At 38.2% G+C, this 19,800-nt stretch overlaps 2 protein-coding genes across 4 annotated transcripts in view; one reads left to right on the top strand and one right to left on the bottom strand.

Moving 5' to 3' along the window:
* Rabgap1 (RAB GTPase activating protein 1) overlaps positions 1 to 6,637 on the bottom strand; it is a 123,508-nt gene extending 116,871 nt beyond the window's left edge. For both annotated transcript variants that reach the window (XM_076928657.1, XM_034494778.2), the window contains exon 1: positions 6,462 to 6,637. The gene's annotated coding sequence lies outside the window, so the exon portion shown is untranslated. The remainder of the gene's footprint in view (positions 1 to 6,461) is intronic.
* Positions 6,638 to 6,787: 150 nt separating this feature from the next.
* Positions 6,788 to 19,420, top strand: Zbtb26 (zinc finger and BTB domain containing 26). Of its 2 annotated transcripts, none has more exons than XM_076928655.1 (2): positions 6,788 to 6,867; positions 14,577 to 19,420. In XM_076928655.1, the coding sequence occupies exons 1-2, from the start codon at positions 6,845 to 6,847 to the stop codon at positions 15,907 to 15,909; spliced, it is 1,356 nt and encodes a 451-aa protein (XP_076784770.1). In that variant the 5' UTR covers positions 6,788 to 6,844; the 3' UTR covers positions 15,910 to 19,420. The 2 variants fall into 2 exon arrangements, with proteins under 2 accessions (XP_076784770.1, XP_034351316.1); XM_034495425.2 differs by lacking the exon at positions 6,788 to 6,867 and adding an exon at positions 7,108 to 7,244.
* The last annotated feature ends 380 nt before the right edge of the window (positions 19,421 to 19,800 follow it).

The following is a 19,800-nucleotide window of genomic DNA, read 5'->3' as shown; positions in this document are numbered from 1 at the left end:
CCAATGTCACTGAGTAACTTATATCACTCACAGAAAACTAATTTAGAGCTTTAAATATGCTTAGTTTTTACCAGAAAGTGGATTTGAAACTTTATATTGTATGAGTACAGTGTATGTGTAGAATTCGAGGCTGTTATGAGATAAAGTACTTTGGTAAGCAAGAGCCAGAACAGTAAAATCTCTGAATGTTAAAAAGGAGGGAAATACAGCTCAATCTATAGACAGAAAGGTGCCTTCTGCAGAGACAGTAACAATATCATATTTGGGGTTTTCAAGAGAAATCTGGTAATGCTGGTAGGCAAAACAAGAGGTAAGTAAGTCTGGAGGCTGTGTAAGATCTAAAAAGTTAGATATAAGGAAGAAGGAACTAGGGTATTTAAAATACACCCATCCAAACTTTCAAGCTTCCTGATTACTTTCTGTTGCTTGCTCAAATATGCCTTATTAGTGCTCCAAACATTTTTTTATGCATGGAGCATACATAAGTGTACAAGAGTGTGTGTATATATATATATATATATATATATATATATATATATACATATGTGTATATATATATATATATATATATATATATATATGCATATGCCATGTGCTGTGGAGGACAGAGAACATCATATGTTGTTACTCAGGTACTGTGCATCTTGCTTTTTGAAACAGGGTCTCTCATTGTCCTAGTGTTTCCTGATGAGGATTCACTGGCTGGCCATCAAGCTACAGGGATCCAGCAGCCTCTACCTCCTCATCACTGGGACTCCAGGCATTCACTGTAAGGCTTTGTGTAGGGATTGAAATTGGGTTGCTTGCACAGCAAACACTTGAACAACTGAGTGCACCATCTTCCCAACCCCATCAATTAATATTTTACTTCCACTGCTGTACTTTTCAAAGCCACAATTTTATTCTGCCTCCTTTTCATAATTTCTTTCCTTTTCGTGATATTCTCATTTTGTTCATATACTGTTTTCTTGATTTCATTCATAACTCCCAATTGTTTGAGTAACCACAACATAGTTGTTTTAAAGTCTTTGTCAGATGTGACTAAAATGCATGGGTCATTGGGTTTGATCAACACCAACACCCCATATTATTTTTAGTTAAATATCTCTTGGGGACAATTTGTAGACTTATTTTTTCCTTTGGAATTGGCCACATTTAATGTTCCTTTATAGGCCTCATGCTTTCTTTATATTTCTAAGGAAAGATGTATTTACTTTTATTTTTATGTATTTTATTTTTGCCTGCATGAATGCTAAATGCACCACATGTGTGCCTGGTGCCTGCAGAGGCAAGAAAAAGGAATCAGATCCCCCGGAGCTAGAGTGTCCTAGTGAGGGTTACTATTGCTGTGATAAAACACCATGACCAAAGCAACTTGAGGAGTAAAGGATTTATTTAGCTTGCATTTCCACATCACTGTTCATCATTGAAGAAAGTCAGGACAGGAACTCAAACAGGGCAGATGATGCCTGGAGTTAGGCGCTGATGCAGAGGACAGAAGGAATGCTGCTCACTGGTTTGTTTCCCATGGATTGCTCAGCCTGCTTTCTTATAGAATCCAGGACCACCATCACAGGGGTAGCCCCACCCACAGTGGGCCAGGTCCTCCTATATCAATCTTTAGTTAAGAAAATGCCTTACAGACTTGCTTACAGCACATCCCTTTTTTTTTCTTTCTTTATTTTTTATTTATTTTTATGTATATGAGTGCTCTCAGAAGAGGGCATCAGAACTCAATATAGATGGTTGTAAGCCACCATGTTGTTGCTGGGAATTGAACTCTGGACCTCTGGAAGAACAGCCAGTGTGCTTAACCGCTGAGCCATCTCCCCAGCCCCTTACAGTGTAATCTTATGAAGGCATTTTCTCAATTGAGGCTCCCTTCTTTCCAGTCTGTCCAGCTTGTGTCAAGTTGACATGAACCACACAGAATAACAGACAGTTGTATAAGGTTCCATGTGCTGGGACCTGAACCCAGGATCTCGCCAAGAGCAACAAGTGCTCTTAAATTGACTGGGCAATCTCTCCAGCCCTACTTTTTTGTTTGTTTGTTTGTTTGTTTTGTTTTGTTTTGTTTTAAGAGACAGGTTCTCACTATGTAACCTTGGCTGTCCCGGAACTCACTCTGTAGACCATGCTGAAGATCTGCCTGCCTCTGTCTCCCAAGTCCTGGGATTAAAGGTGTGTGACACTACCCCCCCCATCCTACTTTGTGATATTTGAAGTGACTAAAAACTAAAACATTTGGATAACATGTGATTATTATAGAAAGTCAAAGTCTCCCTCATCCAGTTTTTATGTATATGGGTAGTATTCCAGTCTGTGTCCTAATGACCCCCATAGATTAGAAGTCATCAGACACCCTGGAACTGGAGCTACAGATGGCTATGAGCTGCCATGCTAGCAATTGAACTCAGGTCCTCTGGAAGAGCAGCCAGTGCTCTTAAAACCATTGAGCCATCTTTCCAGCCTAGTTTTATCTTTTTTTGGTTATTAGTTGACATATTAATTTTCTCTGTGCTGGATTTCAGGGTGAATTTAGGAAAAACTTTTTCCTGGCTCTTTTGCGAGCCTGTATCCTCCCTGATTATACACAGTAGATGTCTACTTTCTATACAAGCAGTTGCTTTTGAATGTCCTAATCTTTGTTTCCAAATAAAATAAAAGGGAAACAATACAGATGCTATTCCCTTAAAATTCCTAAAAATTCTGTCAAAATATAGAGTTAAACAACAGTAGCCAGGCTAAGCTTACACCTCAGTGATCAAAACAAACAATAAGGGGCATGCATATACAAGGTCCTGGGTCAATCCCCAACACTGAAAAAAAAAAAAAAAAAAAACCCTCAAGGAGAAAGAGTGCTCATTCTCTGGCTGCTCTGGTCTGTCACATCTTGTTTCAAAATTCAAAAAACACAATGAAAAAACCAAACCAACAATAACAAAACACTCAGATCAGTAGCCTAAACCTTACACTTCAAAGATCTACAAAAATGTGTGTGTGTGTGTGTGTGTGTACATACAAGCAAGATAGGCATGGTGGTGAATGATGCACTGAAAATTCTGAAACCAAGATAAGTCCTCCAAAATAAGAATTCAAAGCAAACAATTACAATATTATATGTTCAACAATGGGTAAAATAGACATATGGAAGAAAAGTAAAGTAGGGAATTGAACATCACAAAAAAACCCAACTACACTTAACATACATGTATGGACTATTCCATACAGTAACCACAGAATACAGCCTTCTTAAGCATTTTTGAGATTTACTAGGAGAGACAACATGCTAGTCCACAAAACAAGCCCCAATGTATTTTAAGTCCACATAAAGAATCTTCTCTCAACATAACAGGATGAAGTTAGAAACCAAGAAGAAACTTCACAACATACAGAAAAATTTTATAAACATGTAGAAAAAAAAAAACAATGGGTGAGAGAACAAAGCCAAAGGGAATTATAAACTACTCAAAAATAGATATAGCATGCATGCCAAAGTTTATGAGCCATTGTTATGACAATCATCAGAGGGAAATTTAGTTGTAAGTCTACACTTTAAAATTACTTCAGAGGTGGGTGTGGTGGAGTAAAAGGTGCACATTTGCAATCCCAGTACTGGAAAGGCAGAGGCAGGAAGGTTACAGATTCAAGGCTAAACTCTGGCTAAATAGTGAGATTAAGGCCAATCTGGACTAGACCTTGTTTCAAAATTCAAAAACACAATAAAAAAACCAAACCAACAATAACAAAACACTCAGATCAGTAGCCTAAACCTTACACTTCAAAGATCTACAAAAATGTGTGTGTGTGTGTGTGTGTGTGTACATACAAGCAAGATAGGCATGGTGGTGAATGGCTTTCATCCCAGCACTTGGCAGGCAGAGGTGAATCTCTGTGAGTTTGAGGCCAGCCTGGTTTACACAGTGAATTCTAGGACAGCCAGCTCGGCTATAATAGAGACTCTGTCTCAAACAAAATAAAACAAAACAAAGAACCAAAACTAACACATTTTTAAAAAAAAAAAAAAAATTAAAAACAGGTTAAAAGGAGCAAGGGGAAAAAAGTCGACAAAAATTCTAAAAAAAAAACCAACAAAACTGACAAACCTTTAGCCAGACTAATAAAGAGACAATATACAAATAACTATAAGAAATGAAACTAGGGATATATTAGTATCAGCATTATAAAAGTTTTAAAAAATGAGACTATTATAATAATTATATATCAAAAATTAAAGAGCAAAAAAGAAAAGGACACGCTTCTCGAAACAATAAATAACCTAAACTGGCTTGAGAAGAGAAATCCCAGTCCTGTACCAAGTAAAGAGACCGTCTTAGCCGTCGAAATCTCCCAACAAGGAAAGCCTCATATCATGCTGTCTTACCAGTGAGTTCTATTAAATATTTAAAGAAAGAACAAAGAGGCTTTTTTCCTGAAAAGTTTGAAAAAATTTGAGGAATCAGTGCTTCCTAACACATTCTATACATCCAGCATTGCTGACAGGAAAACCAAATTCATTCTAGCTAAATAAAAATATAGATCAGTATCACTAAAGAGTAGATATAAAAATAACCAACAAAATACAAACACAGTAAATCCAAGAGCATATTAAAAGAATTTTACCATGACCAAGGAGGATTCAGCCCAATATAGATGCAAAGTGGTTCAACAAAATAAATAAAAGGAATAACACTGGTATCAGGAGTGGGGCATGTGGTCATCTCAACTGATGCAGAGACAGCATTTGTTCAAGATAGCATGCTGCAGAAAGTTAAGAATTGACAGAAAAATTCTTCAACACGATAAAAGTATTTATGAAAAATTCATAGTGAAACATATATGCAATAATTTAAAGCCCCCCCCCCAAATCCTCTTCACATCAGGAATAACACAAGGATGTCCACTTCTACTTTACTATTACTATTCCTGTTCAACACTGCATTAAAACTGTTTGCCCACCAGGCGGTGGTGGCACACACCTTTAATCCCAGCACTTGGGAGGCAGAGGCAGGCGGATTTCTGAGTTCGAGGCCAGCCTGGTCTACAGAGTGAGTTCCAGGACAGCCAGGGCTACACAGAGAAACCCTGTCTCGAAAAACCACAAAAAAAAAAAAAAAAAAAAAAAAAAAAAAAGAAAAGAAAAAAAAAAAAGTTTGCCCTAGTAGAAAAAAAAAAATCCTGTTGGAAAAAAAGTAAATGATTTTTGTTCATAGACTACACCAACATGTAATAGAAAAATCAAAAAAGGCCACAAGAGGGCTTCCCAAATGCAAGGGCTATGCAAACACATTAAAAAAAAAAAAAAAAAAAGCAGTGGTTTTAAAAAATGTATTGTTTAGACACTGGAAATAAACACTATGAAAAGAAAATTAAGAAGGCAGACCCTGATAAAAATGTGTGAATGAATCAAGAATGCAAAAAACTAAGGAAACATTTAATATAAAAGACCTGAAGAGGCATCTTGTGTTTATAGACAGGTAGACATTAAAAAAATTTAATACTATTCAAAGCAACCTACAGATTTAAAAAAACAAAAAACGTTTCAAAAGCCGTTTCCCAAGAAATGGTAGTCAATCCTCAAATCAATACAAAAGTAGGGCTGAAGATGTAGCTCAGTAGTGCAGTATTTGCATAGCGTGAAAAGCCGTGGGTCCATTTCCTGATACTAAATTCAAATAGAAGTGAAAAACATTTTGAAGAACCAAAACAGTCTTGAATAAAGATAGAGGACTCACAATAAATGCCAAACTGCTGCAAAGTCACGGTTACTAAAGCAGTATGGTACTAGCACAAGGATAAACGTAGATCACAGTCCTGTAGATAGCCCAGCAAGAAGACTCTGATAAAGCGAACTGATTTCCAAAGGGGCCACTCAATGGGCAAAAGTCCATCTTTTCAACAGATACTACGGAAAATGGATATCCACAAAAGAATACAAGGAGTAAACGCGGGAATAGCTAGCAGTGGTTATACAACATTGCACAAAGCTTTAAGCTTGATAAAAGATTAAATTGATCATTATTTCTGTTTCCCATAATAACGCCACCAAATGGTAAATAAAAGAAATGGAGAGAACTCAATAAGCAAGTGGATTGGCAAAGCAAAGGGAATTCAGAATGATTTCCAGATTTTCTCATTGGGAAGAGGACCCGTATGATTCTTTCACTGAGCAAGAACTATAGCTGGGTAGGCCTGGGCGTGAACTTGTTACAGAAAGGCACACTAAACACTGGACGACAGGAAATCGGTCTAAGCGGCTGGCTCTGGTGCTCAAGAAAGGTTAACGACAGATTTGTGAACGGCTAGAGTACCCAAAGATAAGGAAGGCAAGAGATTGACTGGGAACACATAAGGAAGATTTCCTAAGAAACACCAATATCCATAAGGGAGGGGACCCAACAGCTTTCTGCATTCCAGGCTCCCACGCAGCGAGTCCACATCCCTGGGCGGGAGGGACTTACCACGGCTTGCTAGCAGACAGGCTGCTCAGGCCCATGCAGGCAACGGTTGGCGGGAGCCCTTCGTGACTGCAGCCGCGAAGAACAGAGCTCCGGCCCCCCTTCCACGGAAGAACCGCAGCTGTGGAGCACACAGAGCAGACCCTCCGCGGCCCGATTCCCGGGCCTCGCCCCGCGCCCCGCCCACAACGCGGAAAGTCCTTCTCGGAGGCCCGTCGTCCTCCGAGCATTCCGATTGGCGGAGTTACCATGGGACCTGGAAGTTGTCTTTGTCCGGCCAGGGCTGCCCTTCCGGTTCCGTTGGGTCCCCCTTTGGCTCAGGTTGCCTGCCCCTCCCCCTTCCCGGAGCCCCGAGGGGCTGGAGCTCTTGGCTTTGCCAAATCTAAATGGAGGCCTTCCCCCCGTGTCTGTAAGTTCCTAAGTTCGGAGGCCACCCGAGAGCCGGGCTAGGGTGCGGGGCCTCTGGAAATGGAGCCCCCGTGGGGACTTGGATCGACTGCAACCTGCCATGGGATGGGAGCCAAGGAGCTGGTCTAGGCCCCTGGACTATTGAGCCATTGGACTGGCCCATGCTGCATCCCACCCTCTTCCCCTTCTCGAATCTGCAGTGGGGAGTCTCAGGATGCCCCAGGGACCGCCTCCTTGGACCCTCTACATAGGGTCCTGTAGCTGGCCAGGAAGCCAGACTCTGGCATTTTGTAAAAAGTGTTGCAGTTGAGGCCGGCAGAAAACTGAACGGCGGGAGCTAGCCAACGCAAGGCCTTCAGTGCCAACCGCGAGACTACTGTAAGTGCCAGGTTTTGATGGGTTTTACCCTTGCTCAGTCGTGGGTTACAGCACCTTTTAAATTACTGGTGCTATGCCATGCACTGGAGGTTCGTCAAATATCCAGCATTTATCTCAAGTTTGGAAGCGATATATATGAACAAACTGATGCTCGGGTGAGGGTGGAGGGTATGCAATAGGTTACTTTCGTCAACTGCTCTAAGGACAGTTGCTGGGAAGCCTGTAGAAAGAGAGTGGCCTCTAAATCCTCCTTCTTGATAAAGAGAATGTGTGAAAGTATTTTTCCCGAAAAAAGAAAAGTTGTAGTGATACTGAGAAGTCACAGACTATGTATGAGAAGAAGGAATAGGGATGGGGGGATTGTGTACATAAGATGGAGTTTGAATTGGATAAGTAAATTGAAATCCAGATATCGAAAGGTTTAATTAATCCTAAAGGAGATGGCTTATCTTTTTGAAGCTCTTTGAGCAGAAAACTGATATGGTCAGATTTGTACTTCGGGAAGTAATTTTGTTCTCTGGGAAGCCTATAGAATAGAAATAGCGGACTCTGGGTTCTTTTAGCTAAAATCTAGGTACTTATATTTGAGATTATTTTGAAACAGTAATGTCCTGGTGGGATGCAATAAAATCTAAAGTAGAGTTATGGTATTGTACAAGAAAGGAGGCAAGTGCTACTGTGTCATAGATAATTATACATTGAAAGAGAAGAGAAAGTAAGTCTTAGAATTTAGGCAGTTGACACTTGAAGAATAGTAATGCCGTAATCAGAAATAAAACCACAGAGAGTTAAAACTTCAGCTTTTGTGTTTGAATTTATGTCTAAAGGGATAGCCACATACAGCTGTCCAGCGTAGGAGTTGGGAATGTGGATGTGGAGACCAGCCTAGGCTTCATGGCATGTGTGCCATGAGAATAGTTGGCATCATAGAGAGGGCACTGAAAAAGAAGGTATTTGAAGGACGATGGCCACATTAATGAAGCAGAAACTCAAATTGGAGCCAACAGTAAGAGGTAGAAAAGAACACAGGGTTGAAGCCACTAGGGTGACCTAGATATCAGGGGAGAATTTTGAAGAGAATCTATTAGATCATTCTCAGCTACTGGGGAATGAGAAAGAAAAAAGAAAAGTATCTTTTTTTGTTAACAGGACTGGTAAAAAGCAATTTCAGTAGATGAGGTAATGAAATATAAAATATCTGAGGCCTCAATTGGTTTGATATTAAATTGGAGAAACATGAAAGGTTTACTTGTTTATTCACTGAGCACATGTTTAAAGAGCACACACAACAGGCACCATTCTAAGCTCTTTTGAAAATGAACTAATGGGCTGGAAAGATTACTCAGTGGTTATAGCTCTTGCAGAATATCTGGGTTCAGTTCTCAGCACTCACACGGAGTCTCACAACTATCATAATTCCAGTTCCAGGGGATCTCATACCTGCTGACCTCCATGCACTGGGCATGGTACACATACATACATGCAGGCAAACATTCATAAAACAATTACGTCTTCTTTAATGATGAGCTTATTTAATTTGCCTTAGCAGCCCCATTTATTATTGGTTGAAAAGAATCCGGAAACAGACTGGCTAAGGAGTTGACCCATGGCCATAACCCTGAGTAAGTGGCTGAGCAGAGTTCTAACCCTAGAAATACGATTCCAGAGTCCATGCTGTATTCACTGTACTGTGTTGTGACTAGATGGGAGTCAAGGAGTGGGACATTGTAAGGAAAAATTGGCTTCTTGATTAAAAGGAGACCTGCAAGGATAGTGAGGGTGAGAAGAGGTAAGTGATGAGTTCATGTTATATTGTGTATATGATTTTTCTTTCTTTTGACCTAAGATCCTCTTCCACTCTATGGAAATTTAGGTGTACTTCTTGTACTTGAATGTTTTCACTTACAATGCACTTAGCATTTCAATGACGTTTCTTCTACAGCTTTAGATGTGTTTCTAACCAGCTACCCTGCTGCCACGAGGGCTCTTTTGACAAATAAGGGGCAGCCTTATGATCGTCCCCTCTAGTAGTCTCGAGGTTAACTGAATGGCACACAAAGATATCCAGCCATTCGGGCCAAATATTTCAGGGTTATTTTGATCATTTTGCTCTTGTTCTTTACCTTGATGAGCAAGATCTTTGGTTAGCTGGTTCTTTTTATTAAATTCTTTTTTTAATTTCCCTCTATAGTAACAATCTCATCATTTCTGTTTTGATCTGTTAAAATGATGGCATTGTAAAAGGCCATTCACTTAGCCTTTCCCTATATATTCTTATCTTCAAATTGCTGAATTTTTGGCTAGTGCAAGAGTATAAGCATCATAATTTTTAAATATTAAATACCTAGGGCAGTATTTCCTAGTATATTAAGTTGAGATTAAAGTTAGCTAAATTTAGTAATAAGGATAGGGACTTAGGAATTCTTACCATAGGGAAGAAATGAAACTGAGAAAAGAGACAGGCTTTTCTGTGGAATTAAATCTGGAAAAAGCATAGCAACAAATCAAAACCAGACCTTTTAAGACTGTATTTACCTTTGCACAGTTTAATGATGCTTCAGAAACAAACCAGAAAAATAATGGTTTTTTTTTTTGTTGTTTTTTTTTTGTTTGTTTGTTTTTTTAAGAAAAATGACTATGAACCTAAGGCTGAGGAGATGGCTCAGCTGAGTCCTGGAATTTGGTTCCCAGCATCTATATCCTGTGGTTTACAATTACCTATAATTCCAGCCCCAGGGATCCCTTTTGGCCTCCATTGGCACCTGTATGCACGTGTATGCGCGCACGCACACATACACACACACACACATTTCCAGACAGACACACATACATATTAATAAAAACAAAATAAGTCCTTAAAAATCAAAACAAAACCCGAGATCAGTAATAGGATAAAGGCATGAGATGAAGTCAAGAATAAATGTTCTTGTAGCAGTGTTAGTCAGTACATGAGCAGCTTGTCATTATAGTTCTCTGCAGTTAACAGAAATTCGGTTTTAATTTGACCTTTTTGCATTTAGATTTAAATATTTTTCTGAAGTATAACTAGAAACCACAAAAATCTCAAGTCTACAGATCGTAATATAATGTTTCCATTGTTATATTTTTCTGTATAATCTAGTGCTCCCATTATTTCATGTATTGATTCATAACGAGCACAAGTTCTAGCTCTAACAGTTAGCATTTTCTTTCTTTTTTCTTGTTTTTGTTTTTTGTTTCTGGTTTTTTGAGTCAGGGTTTTTCTCTGTAGCTCTGGCTGTCCTGGAAGTCACTCTGTACATCAGGGTGGCTTCAAACTCACAGAGATCCACCTACCTGCCTCTGCTTCCTGAGTGCTGGGATTGAAGGTGTACGTCACCACTACCCAACTAGCAGCATTTTCTGTCTCTTTTAATTTAACCATATTATTTATATATTCTCTCAGCTTCATTTTCCTATAAGCAACGTATGGTAATACTAATTTACCAGTAGAAATTTTTAGGACTATGTGAATTAATTTAGATAAGGCATCTAGCAGTATATTTGTAAAATGACACAAATTCAGCGGAAATTAGGTATCATTTTATAAAAGGAATTAATCCTATTAGATGATTATTATATTTTTTATATTGTTTGTTTGAGTGTGTGTGCATATGCATTTACTTTTATATTACATATTGTACAAACTCATATGGTGGTGGAATTAGACCTAGGATTTTACACATACTAAGTACACACAGTCTACTACTGAGCAATTAATTATTTAATAAAAATTTTTCTTTTTAAAAATGGTATTGCAGATTTGGTCTAAAGAGTTCTCAAGATCTTCAAAAGAAGATATTTTGATATTGAAAATCATCTCTAGTAAAAGCCATCAATAATTTCACAGTAAATATCAAGGAGTCGCTGTAATGGTGTGTTTTGTTTAATGAGTTGTATAAAGTGTAATAAACAGTTGATCCTTGTCCTCTTGGGAAAGGAGACTAGTGACAGGAAATAACTAATGGCTAAAGTGTGTGACCTAGAACTAGGTTATTAGAGGGATAATTGGGCTGATAGATATTAGAAAAAGCTTTCTAAAGTAAACAACAAACTTCCCTAACTTTTTTGGACTGCAGCAGAAAGGTTAAGAAGCAGGCTTTTTCTTTCTTTCTTTTTTTTTTTTTTGTTTTGTTTTTTTTTTTTTTTGGTTTTTTTTTTTTTTTTTTTTGGTTTTTCAAGACAGGGTTTCTCTGTGTAGCCCTGGCTGTCCTGGAACTCACTCTGTAGACCAGGCTGGCCTCGAACTCAGAAATCCGCCTGCCTCTGCCTCCCAAGTGCTGGGATTAAAGGCAAGCGCCACCACTGCCCGGCGAAGCAGGCTTTTTCTTGAGACACCTCTTTGGCTGCTCCTGTTGATAACTTTCTGGAGAACTTATGAGTGGGATTGGAGGGAAACTGAACTCAAGTTCATCTGTAGAGAAACAAGGGATGAGTTTCCAAACTGAATACATTTGTCATAAAACATTCTGAATGCTACCTCACTCTAGCTGAAAACAATGTTCACTTTTGACTATGACTAGGAAAATATTGGTCAGCTTAATGAATTCAAGATCGGCTCAACTCCAAAAAAAAAAAAAAGAAAAAGAATGGCACTTTTGTCTGGGCACTTGACATAACGGTCATTTTTATTATTTCTGGCTAAACTGGAACATTCAACACTTTCAACATTCACTGTTGCAGTTGCAGAATGAATATTTAAAAGCTCTGCCACGAAAACTGACCAGTGGTAATGTAGTTTGGCTGCTCAAAATACTGATAATATTCCCAGTGTTTGAAACTCATTGAATTCTCTGCCACATTCACTTCTTTGCATTTAGAATACCACACAGGAGAAAAAGTTACATTTTGTGATTATTAACATGTGTATGCCCCACCTTCTAAGGTTTACTTCTTTCTGCAACATTCAGCTAAACTATGAGATTTAGGATTTTTTTGTTGTTGTTATTGTTGAGGTAGGATCTCACTATGTAGCTCAGGCTGGCTCGGAACTTGATTTCTAACCACCTCAGCCTCTGAGTACTGTGTGCATAGGTTTGTGCCTTCAGGCCCAGCTTGAGGTTTTGTTTTTAATGTTCTTTTCATGATCAGTTATCAAGGTCTCTAAAATACCTTGTATTATTTTTTGCTTGTTTCTTAATACTATTTTCATTTTTTTCTAGGCCCTTGTGGCCCCAAACTTGTAATGCTTCCATAGGTATTAATCTGCTCTACACAACAAGGTTATTTTTTATTGTGAACCTAACACTGTAGGCTCAACTACTGCATACTGAGCTTTCCTGTGTGACTGGTGTGGTATTAAGTGATAATAGTCTGTACCAGTTTGAATAGAAGAGAAATATGATGTGGAAGTTGCCCCCAGTGCTAGAGAATGGTAGTTCGGATGGGAAGGAACTATTTGATGAAGCAGTGTAAATGTTATATAGAAGTACTGTGCTGATGGCCCTAGAGACAACTCTTTTTTTCTAAGTGGACAGACAAGGGCCTCTCAGAACTAGAGAGCTCGGCTGGCTAGAATGCAGTATTCTAGAGTAGTGTAATGTGTGACAAGTTTAGAACAAGTAAATACATTGTATACCTGTCACAGATGAATAAGAATAACATCTGGACTCTTGTCATCAGAAGCTGATAACTCTGTGAAAAATTAAGATTGTGAATTTTGTGCTACAGAGTCTAGATGTGATGCCAGGCATAGTGATACATGTATGCCTTTAATCCCAACACTCAGGAGTCAGAGGCAGGTGGATCTCTGTGAGTTCTAGACCAGCCTGGTCTACAGAGTGAGTTCCAAGGACAGCTGAGACTACATAGAGAAACTTTGCCTAAATAAATAAATAAATAAATAAATAAAATAAACTCTAGATTTGACCAGGAAAAACTGGTTGTCTTACTTGACTATGAGGAAGGGACTGTTGAGTATACAAAATTCAAGCTGAATTTCTTAACATACTAAGTTTATAGAACTGTTTCTCAAAGACAGAACTGACATACTTATTAACCTGATAGAAGACAGATTTATATAAAGACATTACCAGTTACTTTCAGTGGTTAGTAGACTGGAATTATGGTGTTGGTATGGCTAATTCTTCCTTCCCATTTTTAACAGTGTTGTGGATTGAACCCAGGGCTTCACATGTGGTGAGGCAAATTATCTTCTACTAAACTATATGTGTTCTCAACCCTATGCAGAAGCACTTCCGTGTTGACTGTATTATACTATTGTTTACCTTTATTAGTTTTAGTTAATTGACTTATAACCAAGAGGATAACCTAGCATTTTTTGAAATGTGTTGTTTGAGAGAAGAGGAGCTAGATGCCAAGGAGAACGTTTAGTAATCAATTCTAGTACTTTACTGGTGAAAAATGACAGACACAGGGGTAGGAAAGAAAGAACAATCTAATAAGTAATTGAATCTCTCCCTCATTCCCACTCATACACCCACAGATTGGGTCATTGTTTTCTTCTCCATTTATGAACAAATGTTTCTCATAAAAAAGTTTAGATTTATCCATAATGCACAGGATAAAGAATTGTGTTTGTCAATGACTAAAACTGCCTTTTTTAAATCTGTGACTTTTATCACAGAAGTGGTTATATGAATAAATTTATGCCAAAAGGGGGGTGGTTCTCAGTAAGCAATATCACTGTAGATGCTTTAAAATAGAAAACAAGGGGCTGGAGAGAGAGAGAGCTTAGTATTTAAGAACACCTGCTGTTTTTTCCAGAAGACTCCAGTTCAATTCCCAGTATCTACATGGCAGCCCCAAACCATCTCTAACTCCAGTTCCAGTTTATCTGACACCCTCTTCTGGCCTCTTGGGATACACATATGGCACACTGATATGCATATAGGCAAAACAGCTACAAACATACATATATACAGCAAAACAAATAACAATAATAGGAAACAAAGAAAAACAAAACAGTTGTTTTAGGAAAAGGCAGGTGAAACATGTCATGAATAATGTCTTCTTGGTACTTGGGTTCTTATGTTTTCATTTGAATAGAATTCTCATTTGATAGTGAAAAATAAAGTCTTTGGACTAATTCAATCATTATTCTTGTGTTAAGTGTCTTAAAAAATTGAGGGAATGCCCAGTTATTTACACTTCTATATATCTACTCCTTGGGTATAGTTGGCACCTAATAATGGTAAGAAATAACTTTTAACAGCCATTGCAAGCTGTTATCCTAGCTTTTTGGAGACATACAAACAAGCATGACAACACATTTGGTTTTGAAAGGTAAATCCAGGTTTCTAAATTGTTTAAATTTTTTTTACATTCCACCTTTTTTACATTTCTGTCCTTTAGGTCTGCCAAAATGTCTGAAAGATCAGATCTCCTTCACTTCAAGTTTGAAAATTATGGAGATTCAATGTTACAAAAAATGAACAAATTAAGAGAAGAGAATAAATTTTGTGATGTTACAGTTCTCATAGATGATGTTGAGGTGCAGGGACATAAAATTGTTTTTGCTGCAGGTTCCCCCTTCTTAAGAGACCAATTTTTACTGAATGATTCCCGAGAGGTGAAAATCTCCATATTACAAAGTTCTGAAGTGGGGAGACAATTGCTTTTATCCTGTTATAGTGGTGTGCTGGAATTCCCTGAGATGGAACTGGTAAATTACTTGACTGCTGCGAGCTTTCTTCAGATGAGCCACATTGTAGAACGGTGCACACAGGCGCTGTGGAAGTTTATAAAGCCAAAACAACCAATGGATAGTAAAGAGGGATGTGAACCACAGAGTGCTTCTTCCCAGTCGAAAGAACAGCAGGGAGATGCCAGAGGCTCTCCAAAGCAGGACTTACCGTGTATTCATCCATCTGAAGACAGCATGGATATGGAGGATAGTGATATTCAGATTGTTAAGGTAGAATCTATTGGGGATGTATCAGAGGATAGAAGTAAAAAAGATCAGAACCAGTACATTTCTCCTGAACCCACTGCTTTACATTCATCAGAGCCCCAGCACTCCCTGATAAACTCAACTGTGGAAAACAGAGTTAATGAACTAGACCAGAGCCATCTCCACAATTATGCCCTCTCTTACACTGGCAATGATGACATCATCATGACCTCAAAAGATGTCTTTGGGCCTAATATTCGAGGTGTAGACAAAGGCTTACAGTGGCATCACCAATGCCCAAAGTGTACCAGGGTATTCCGTCACCTGGAGAACTACGCCAACCATTTAAAAATGCACAAACTCTTTATGTGTCTACTCTGCGGCAAGACTTTCACTCAGAAAGGCAATCTTCATCGACACATGCGTGTACATGCCGGAATTAAACCTTTCCAGTGTAAAATCTGTGGGAAAACCTTTTCTCAGAAGTGTTCCTTACAGGACCATCTTAACCTTCACAGTGGAGATAAGCCCCATAAATGTAACTATTGTGACATGGTTTTTGCACATAAGCCAGTTTTGAGGAAACACCTTAAACAGCTGCATGGCAAAAACAGCTTTGATAATGCCAATGAGAGGAGTGTGCAAGACCTCACAGTGGATTTTGACTCTTTTGCATGTACAACAGTTACAGACTCTAATTGTCAGCCACAACCTGATGCAACACAGGTCCTGGATGCAGGTAAACTGACCCAAGCTGTCCTCAGCTTAAGGAGTGACAGTACATGTGTAAATTGAACAGGGCATAGTGTTCACCTCGAGAGCTGACAGATTACGGCAATAGTCGCTGAATCTTTTTAGAAGTCACTTGGTAGTTTCTTCTACAAAGCCTCCAAGCAGGTGGTAGTGAATGAGTTGAAGCACTAGCAGACTAGGTGACTCCCACTTGTGGTGGCTTTGCTTTCCTTTGGCCCTCTCCTGGTTCTTTTTTGAGTTATTTAACCTGTGATGTCTGTTTTCCTTTTCTAAGGAATAATTCCATTTGTCTACCTTGTGTTCATGTATGTCTTAGATTGACACTATTTTAAATTTTTACCAAGCACATTCTAAAGGTACCAACAAATAACATTATCTACTTCCTACTAATAAACTGTGTTTAGGAAAGTTAATATTTTTCCTTGGGGGAAAAATGAGGCTGGAATAGGAGGTGATACTGCTGTTGACCTAAATATGTGATAGAGTTTCTGTTTGTCTACTGTGATTCATCCAAGGCTGATGAGTGAATCTGCTTCCTGCCATTTGTACTTTTTTGGAGCTGCTGTGGAGAAGTGTGTGGGTTTGTATTTTAAACACTAGCTGCCCATTGAACTTTCCTTAAAACCCAGAATACAATTTTTTCAGCAGCTTCTGCAGACAAAAGGGACTGCCATGAGGAGGATAATCAGTAAATGATAGAAATATAATAAAACAAGGGTGGGTACGTGGAAGATTTCCTAAATAGTATGATCTAACAAGAGGCCATCTGCTTACACATGTATCCTGTTGATGCTTTTGGAAGTGGAAGTGCTTTAGGCATACTCAAGTGAGCTAAACAATAATGGCCTATGTTGGAGTCCAAACGATTTATCAGCTTATACATAAGAAAGGTGCATTTGGCCATAACTTGTCCAGTATAGAGTTAATGTCTCCGGTCTTTCCTTTTCACATGTACCTTTCATCTTGGAAATCAATGAAAAAAATTAAATGGGCTACAGAGGAACTACCAAAAATTTTGCATTTAGATAGTCTTAGAGGTACACAATACACTGTCCATTTTTGCTACCTTTGATAGTTGATCTTGAAGAATGTTAAAAAAACAATTCTTTATCCTGAAGTAAAATTTAGACATTAGTTTGAGCCTGCTTCTTACTCAAGGGTTACAGTGAGGTTATAGGATTGCTAGAGATCTTAGGAACTCTCAAAAGATTGCTTACACTATCTTTGCTGTTTTAAATAGTGGCATTTAGAGTCAAACATGTAGCCTGGCCACCATCGGCCCAAATATACCTGACAAAATATGAATGATTATCCCCAGTACATCTCTTCCACTATACCTTGTCTTTAATTTAAGGGGAAATAATAACACATTAACAGAAAGTTTCCAGTTTTGTTTCACTATTAAATATTCGTCCCTTTTGGTTTTCAGAGACAGCTAAGAATTCACCAACAAAATGTCACAGAAGGACTTGTGAGAATTACTCTTTTAACTTTATTTTATTTTGGTGATTTGTGCCTATAATCTCAGAATTTACAAAGTTACAGGAAGGCTATGCAGGTTGCCTGGCCTATAGAGTGAGGCCCTCCTTCAAAAGACCTAAATAAATATTATTTTATGGTAGTGGTGCTGGAATTCGAACCCAGTATCTCATAGGCACTAGACAAGCACTGTACCACCTAGGTACAGCCCTAACCTGTAACCGTTTTTAGCTAGATGCATATTACACTATTTCTAAATGACTGACTGGTTTGGCTATTGAGAAAAGGGCAAGTTAGAGTAATGTTAAAATGATCCAAATATGATACTGATTTTGTCTAAGAAACTTTATTTCCACCAGACTTTTGTTTTTATTTTTAAGCTATGAGAGTACATGGACAGATAATCCAAAAATTAAATAAATTTATATATAAACATATATTTACACATGACTCAGATTTGAGGTATAATTTCTACTAAATATTTAAATACGAGTACAGTCAGCTAATATGGCTGCTAGGTACTCTATACCCAACGTCACTCATTGTATGGCCTAATGATTCCTCTTCGCATCCTGAATTTTGCATGATTCATCCAAAGAGCACCAATTCTATGCAACAATGGGACTCATCCCATTTTAAATATTTTTTTCTGAACATCATTTGAAGATGGTGGGGCTCCATACATTTATTCATGTCCAGTTACTGTTAGTAGTTTGAAGACTGAAAACAGCATGAGTTCAAATACTGGTCTCTCTGGTTGGTTGGAGGCTATTTCTTGATTCATTTTGTCACTCAGAAGACTTTCTTTCTTTTTGTTTTTTTGCCCTTTTTTTACTGGAGAGTTTGAACCCAAAGCCTCATGCATGTTAAGCACTAAGCTACTCCCACAGCCTCAAGAAATACTTGTAACCAACTGGAATTCCCAGGTACTATGTTATATTCTGAGGATAGGAAGGTAAGATTGATACGGTCTCTGTCCTTATAGGGCTTACGTGTCAAGTGATTTTAATGAGATGAGGTCTCAAATTTATGTTCCAATAAGAATAAAATTGCCTTGTTTTCTTGCATCATTTAAAGCAGTGGTTCTCAACCTGTGGGTTGTGACCCTTTTGAGGATTGGGGGTGGGGGGTGTCAAATGACCTTTTCACAGAGGTTGCCTAAAACCATAGGAATTTTTTTGTTTATATTACGATTAATTTACTCTTACGATTCATAAGAGTAGCAAAAATGCAGTTATGAAATAATGAAAATAATTTTATGGTTGGGGTCACCACAACATGAGGAACTGTATTAAAGGATATCACAGTATTAGGAAGGTTGAGAACCACTGACTTAAAGTTGGCTGGGTTTTCTGTTAGTAAAATTTTTAGTTCTGTTTGCAAGTGCAGACCACTTACCTAATTTGTGATCTCATCCATTTCTTGGCTGGAGAGGTTTTATTTTTGTGTGAGATATTTAATTTTGTTGAGGCTTGGGTTCTTTGCTTACATGTTTCTCAGATTTTAAAGAAAAGAGAAGGCTCATATATTTTATTGTGGAAGAAGGCTTTTCACACTAGTGACTATATGGGGCAAAGGTAAACCTTAGTTTTTCAGCATTTGGGTTGATTTTTTTTTTTTTTTTTTTTTTTTTTTTTTGAGGTAGGATCTTACTTTGTAGCCTTTGCTGCTTCTGCCTCCCAAGTGCTGGGATCACAGGTATATGCCACCATGCCAGCCTCAGTGTTTGTGCTGTATGGATTCCTAGGAAAACCTCAAAAAGAAGAGAACTCTCTTTACTGTAGCTTGGTTTTTTTTTTAATTACTGTTATTTATTTATTATTTAATATGAAAACAAACTCCAAACTGAAGTGGCTCTGAGGTAAATCAGGTGTGATTTTTGCATTAGTTTAGAAGATGTGTAAGTGAAAAGTGACTAATGTCACCATTTCTAAGATATTGTCCTAAACAAACAACTTAGAACATTTTATTTCAGCTCATGAATGGCTGTTCTAAATCTGTTGTATGTTAGACATACTTTGAACTACCTCTTTACTTAATGGGGAAGTTTCCTTAATAAAAGTTTGACAATTAACCTGTGGTGTCATTGACTTATTTTTCTACTCTCTTCCCTCCTTACTTCTCAGTTGTTTGAATTTAATTATTTAAAACACATCTTAAGGATGGTAAGGGGCTGAAAATACAGCTCAGTAGTAGTGTTTCCCCTTGGCTAGCATTCTAGAGGCCCAGGCTTTGTTCCAGGCAACAGGCACAAAATAATTGTCAGCCATCCCTACCCTTCGCAAATAGGGACTTTCTGAATGATAAATTCTGAGAATGCAAAGAAAGGTAAATATGTATTAAATAACCCCCCTTCCTTGGTCTGGCATATACTTCGATGTGAGTATGAAGTACATTCTTAAAGATAATTCATTTCCAACTGGATCCCAACTAATTAATGTGCAACTTAGAAAT

The sequence above is a fragment of the Arvicanthis niloticus genome, chromosome 2 (genome assembly GCF_011762505.2).
Source record: "Arvicanthis niloticus isolate mArvNil1 chromosome 2, mArvNil1.pat.X, whole genome shotgun sequence".
Classification (NCBI taxonomy): Eukaryota; Metazoa; Chordata; class Mammalia; order Rodentia; family Muridae; genus Arvicanthis; species Arvicanthis niloticus.
The sequence above is the reverse complement of the archived record's forward strand: the minus strand, read 5'-3'. Positions and strand labels throughout refer to the sequence as shown.

Coding starts and splice junctions, on each gene's coding strand:
- Zbtb26 (XM_076928655.1), top strand. CDS start 6,845: ATGGAGGCCTTCCCCCCGTGTCT. Junction 6,868..14,576: donor GAGGCCTTCCCCCCGTGTCT/GTAAGTTCCTAA, acceptor TCTGTCCTTTAG/GTCTGCCAAAATGTCTGAAA.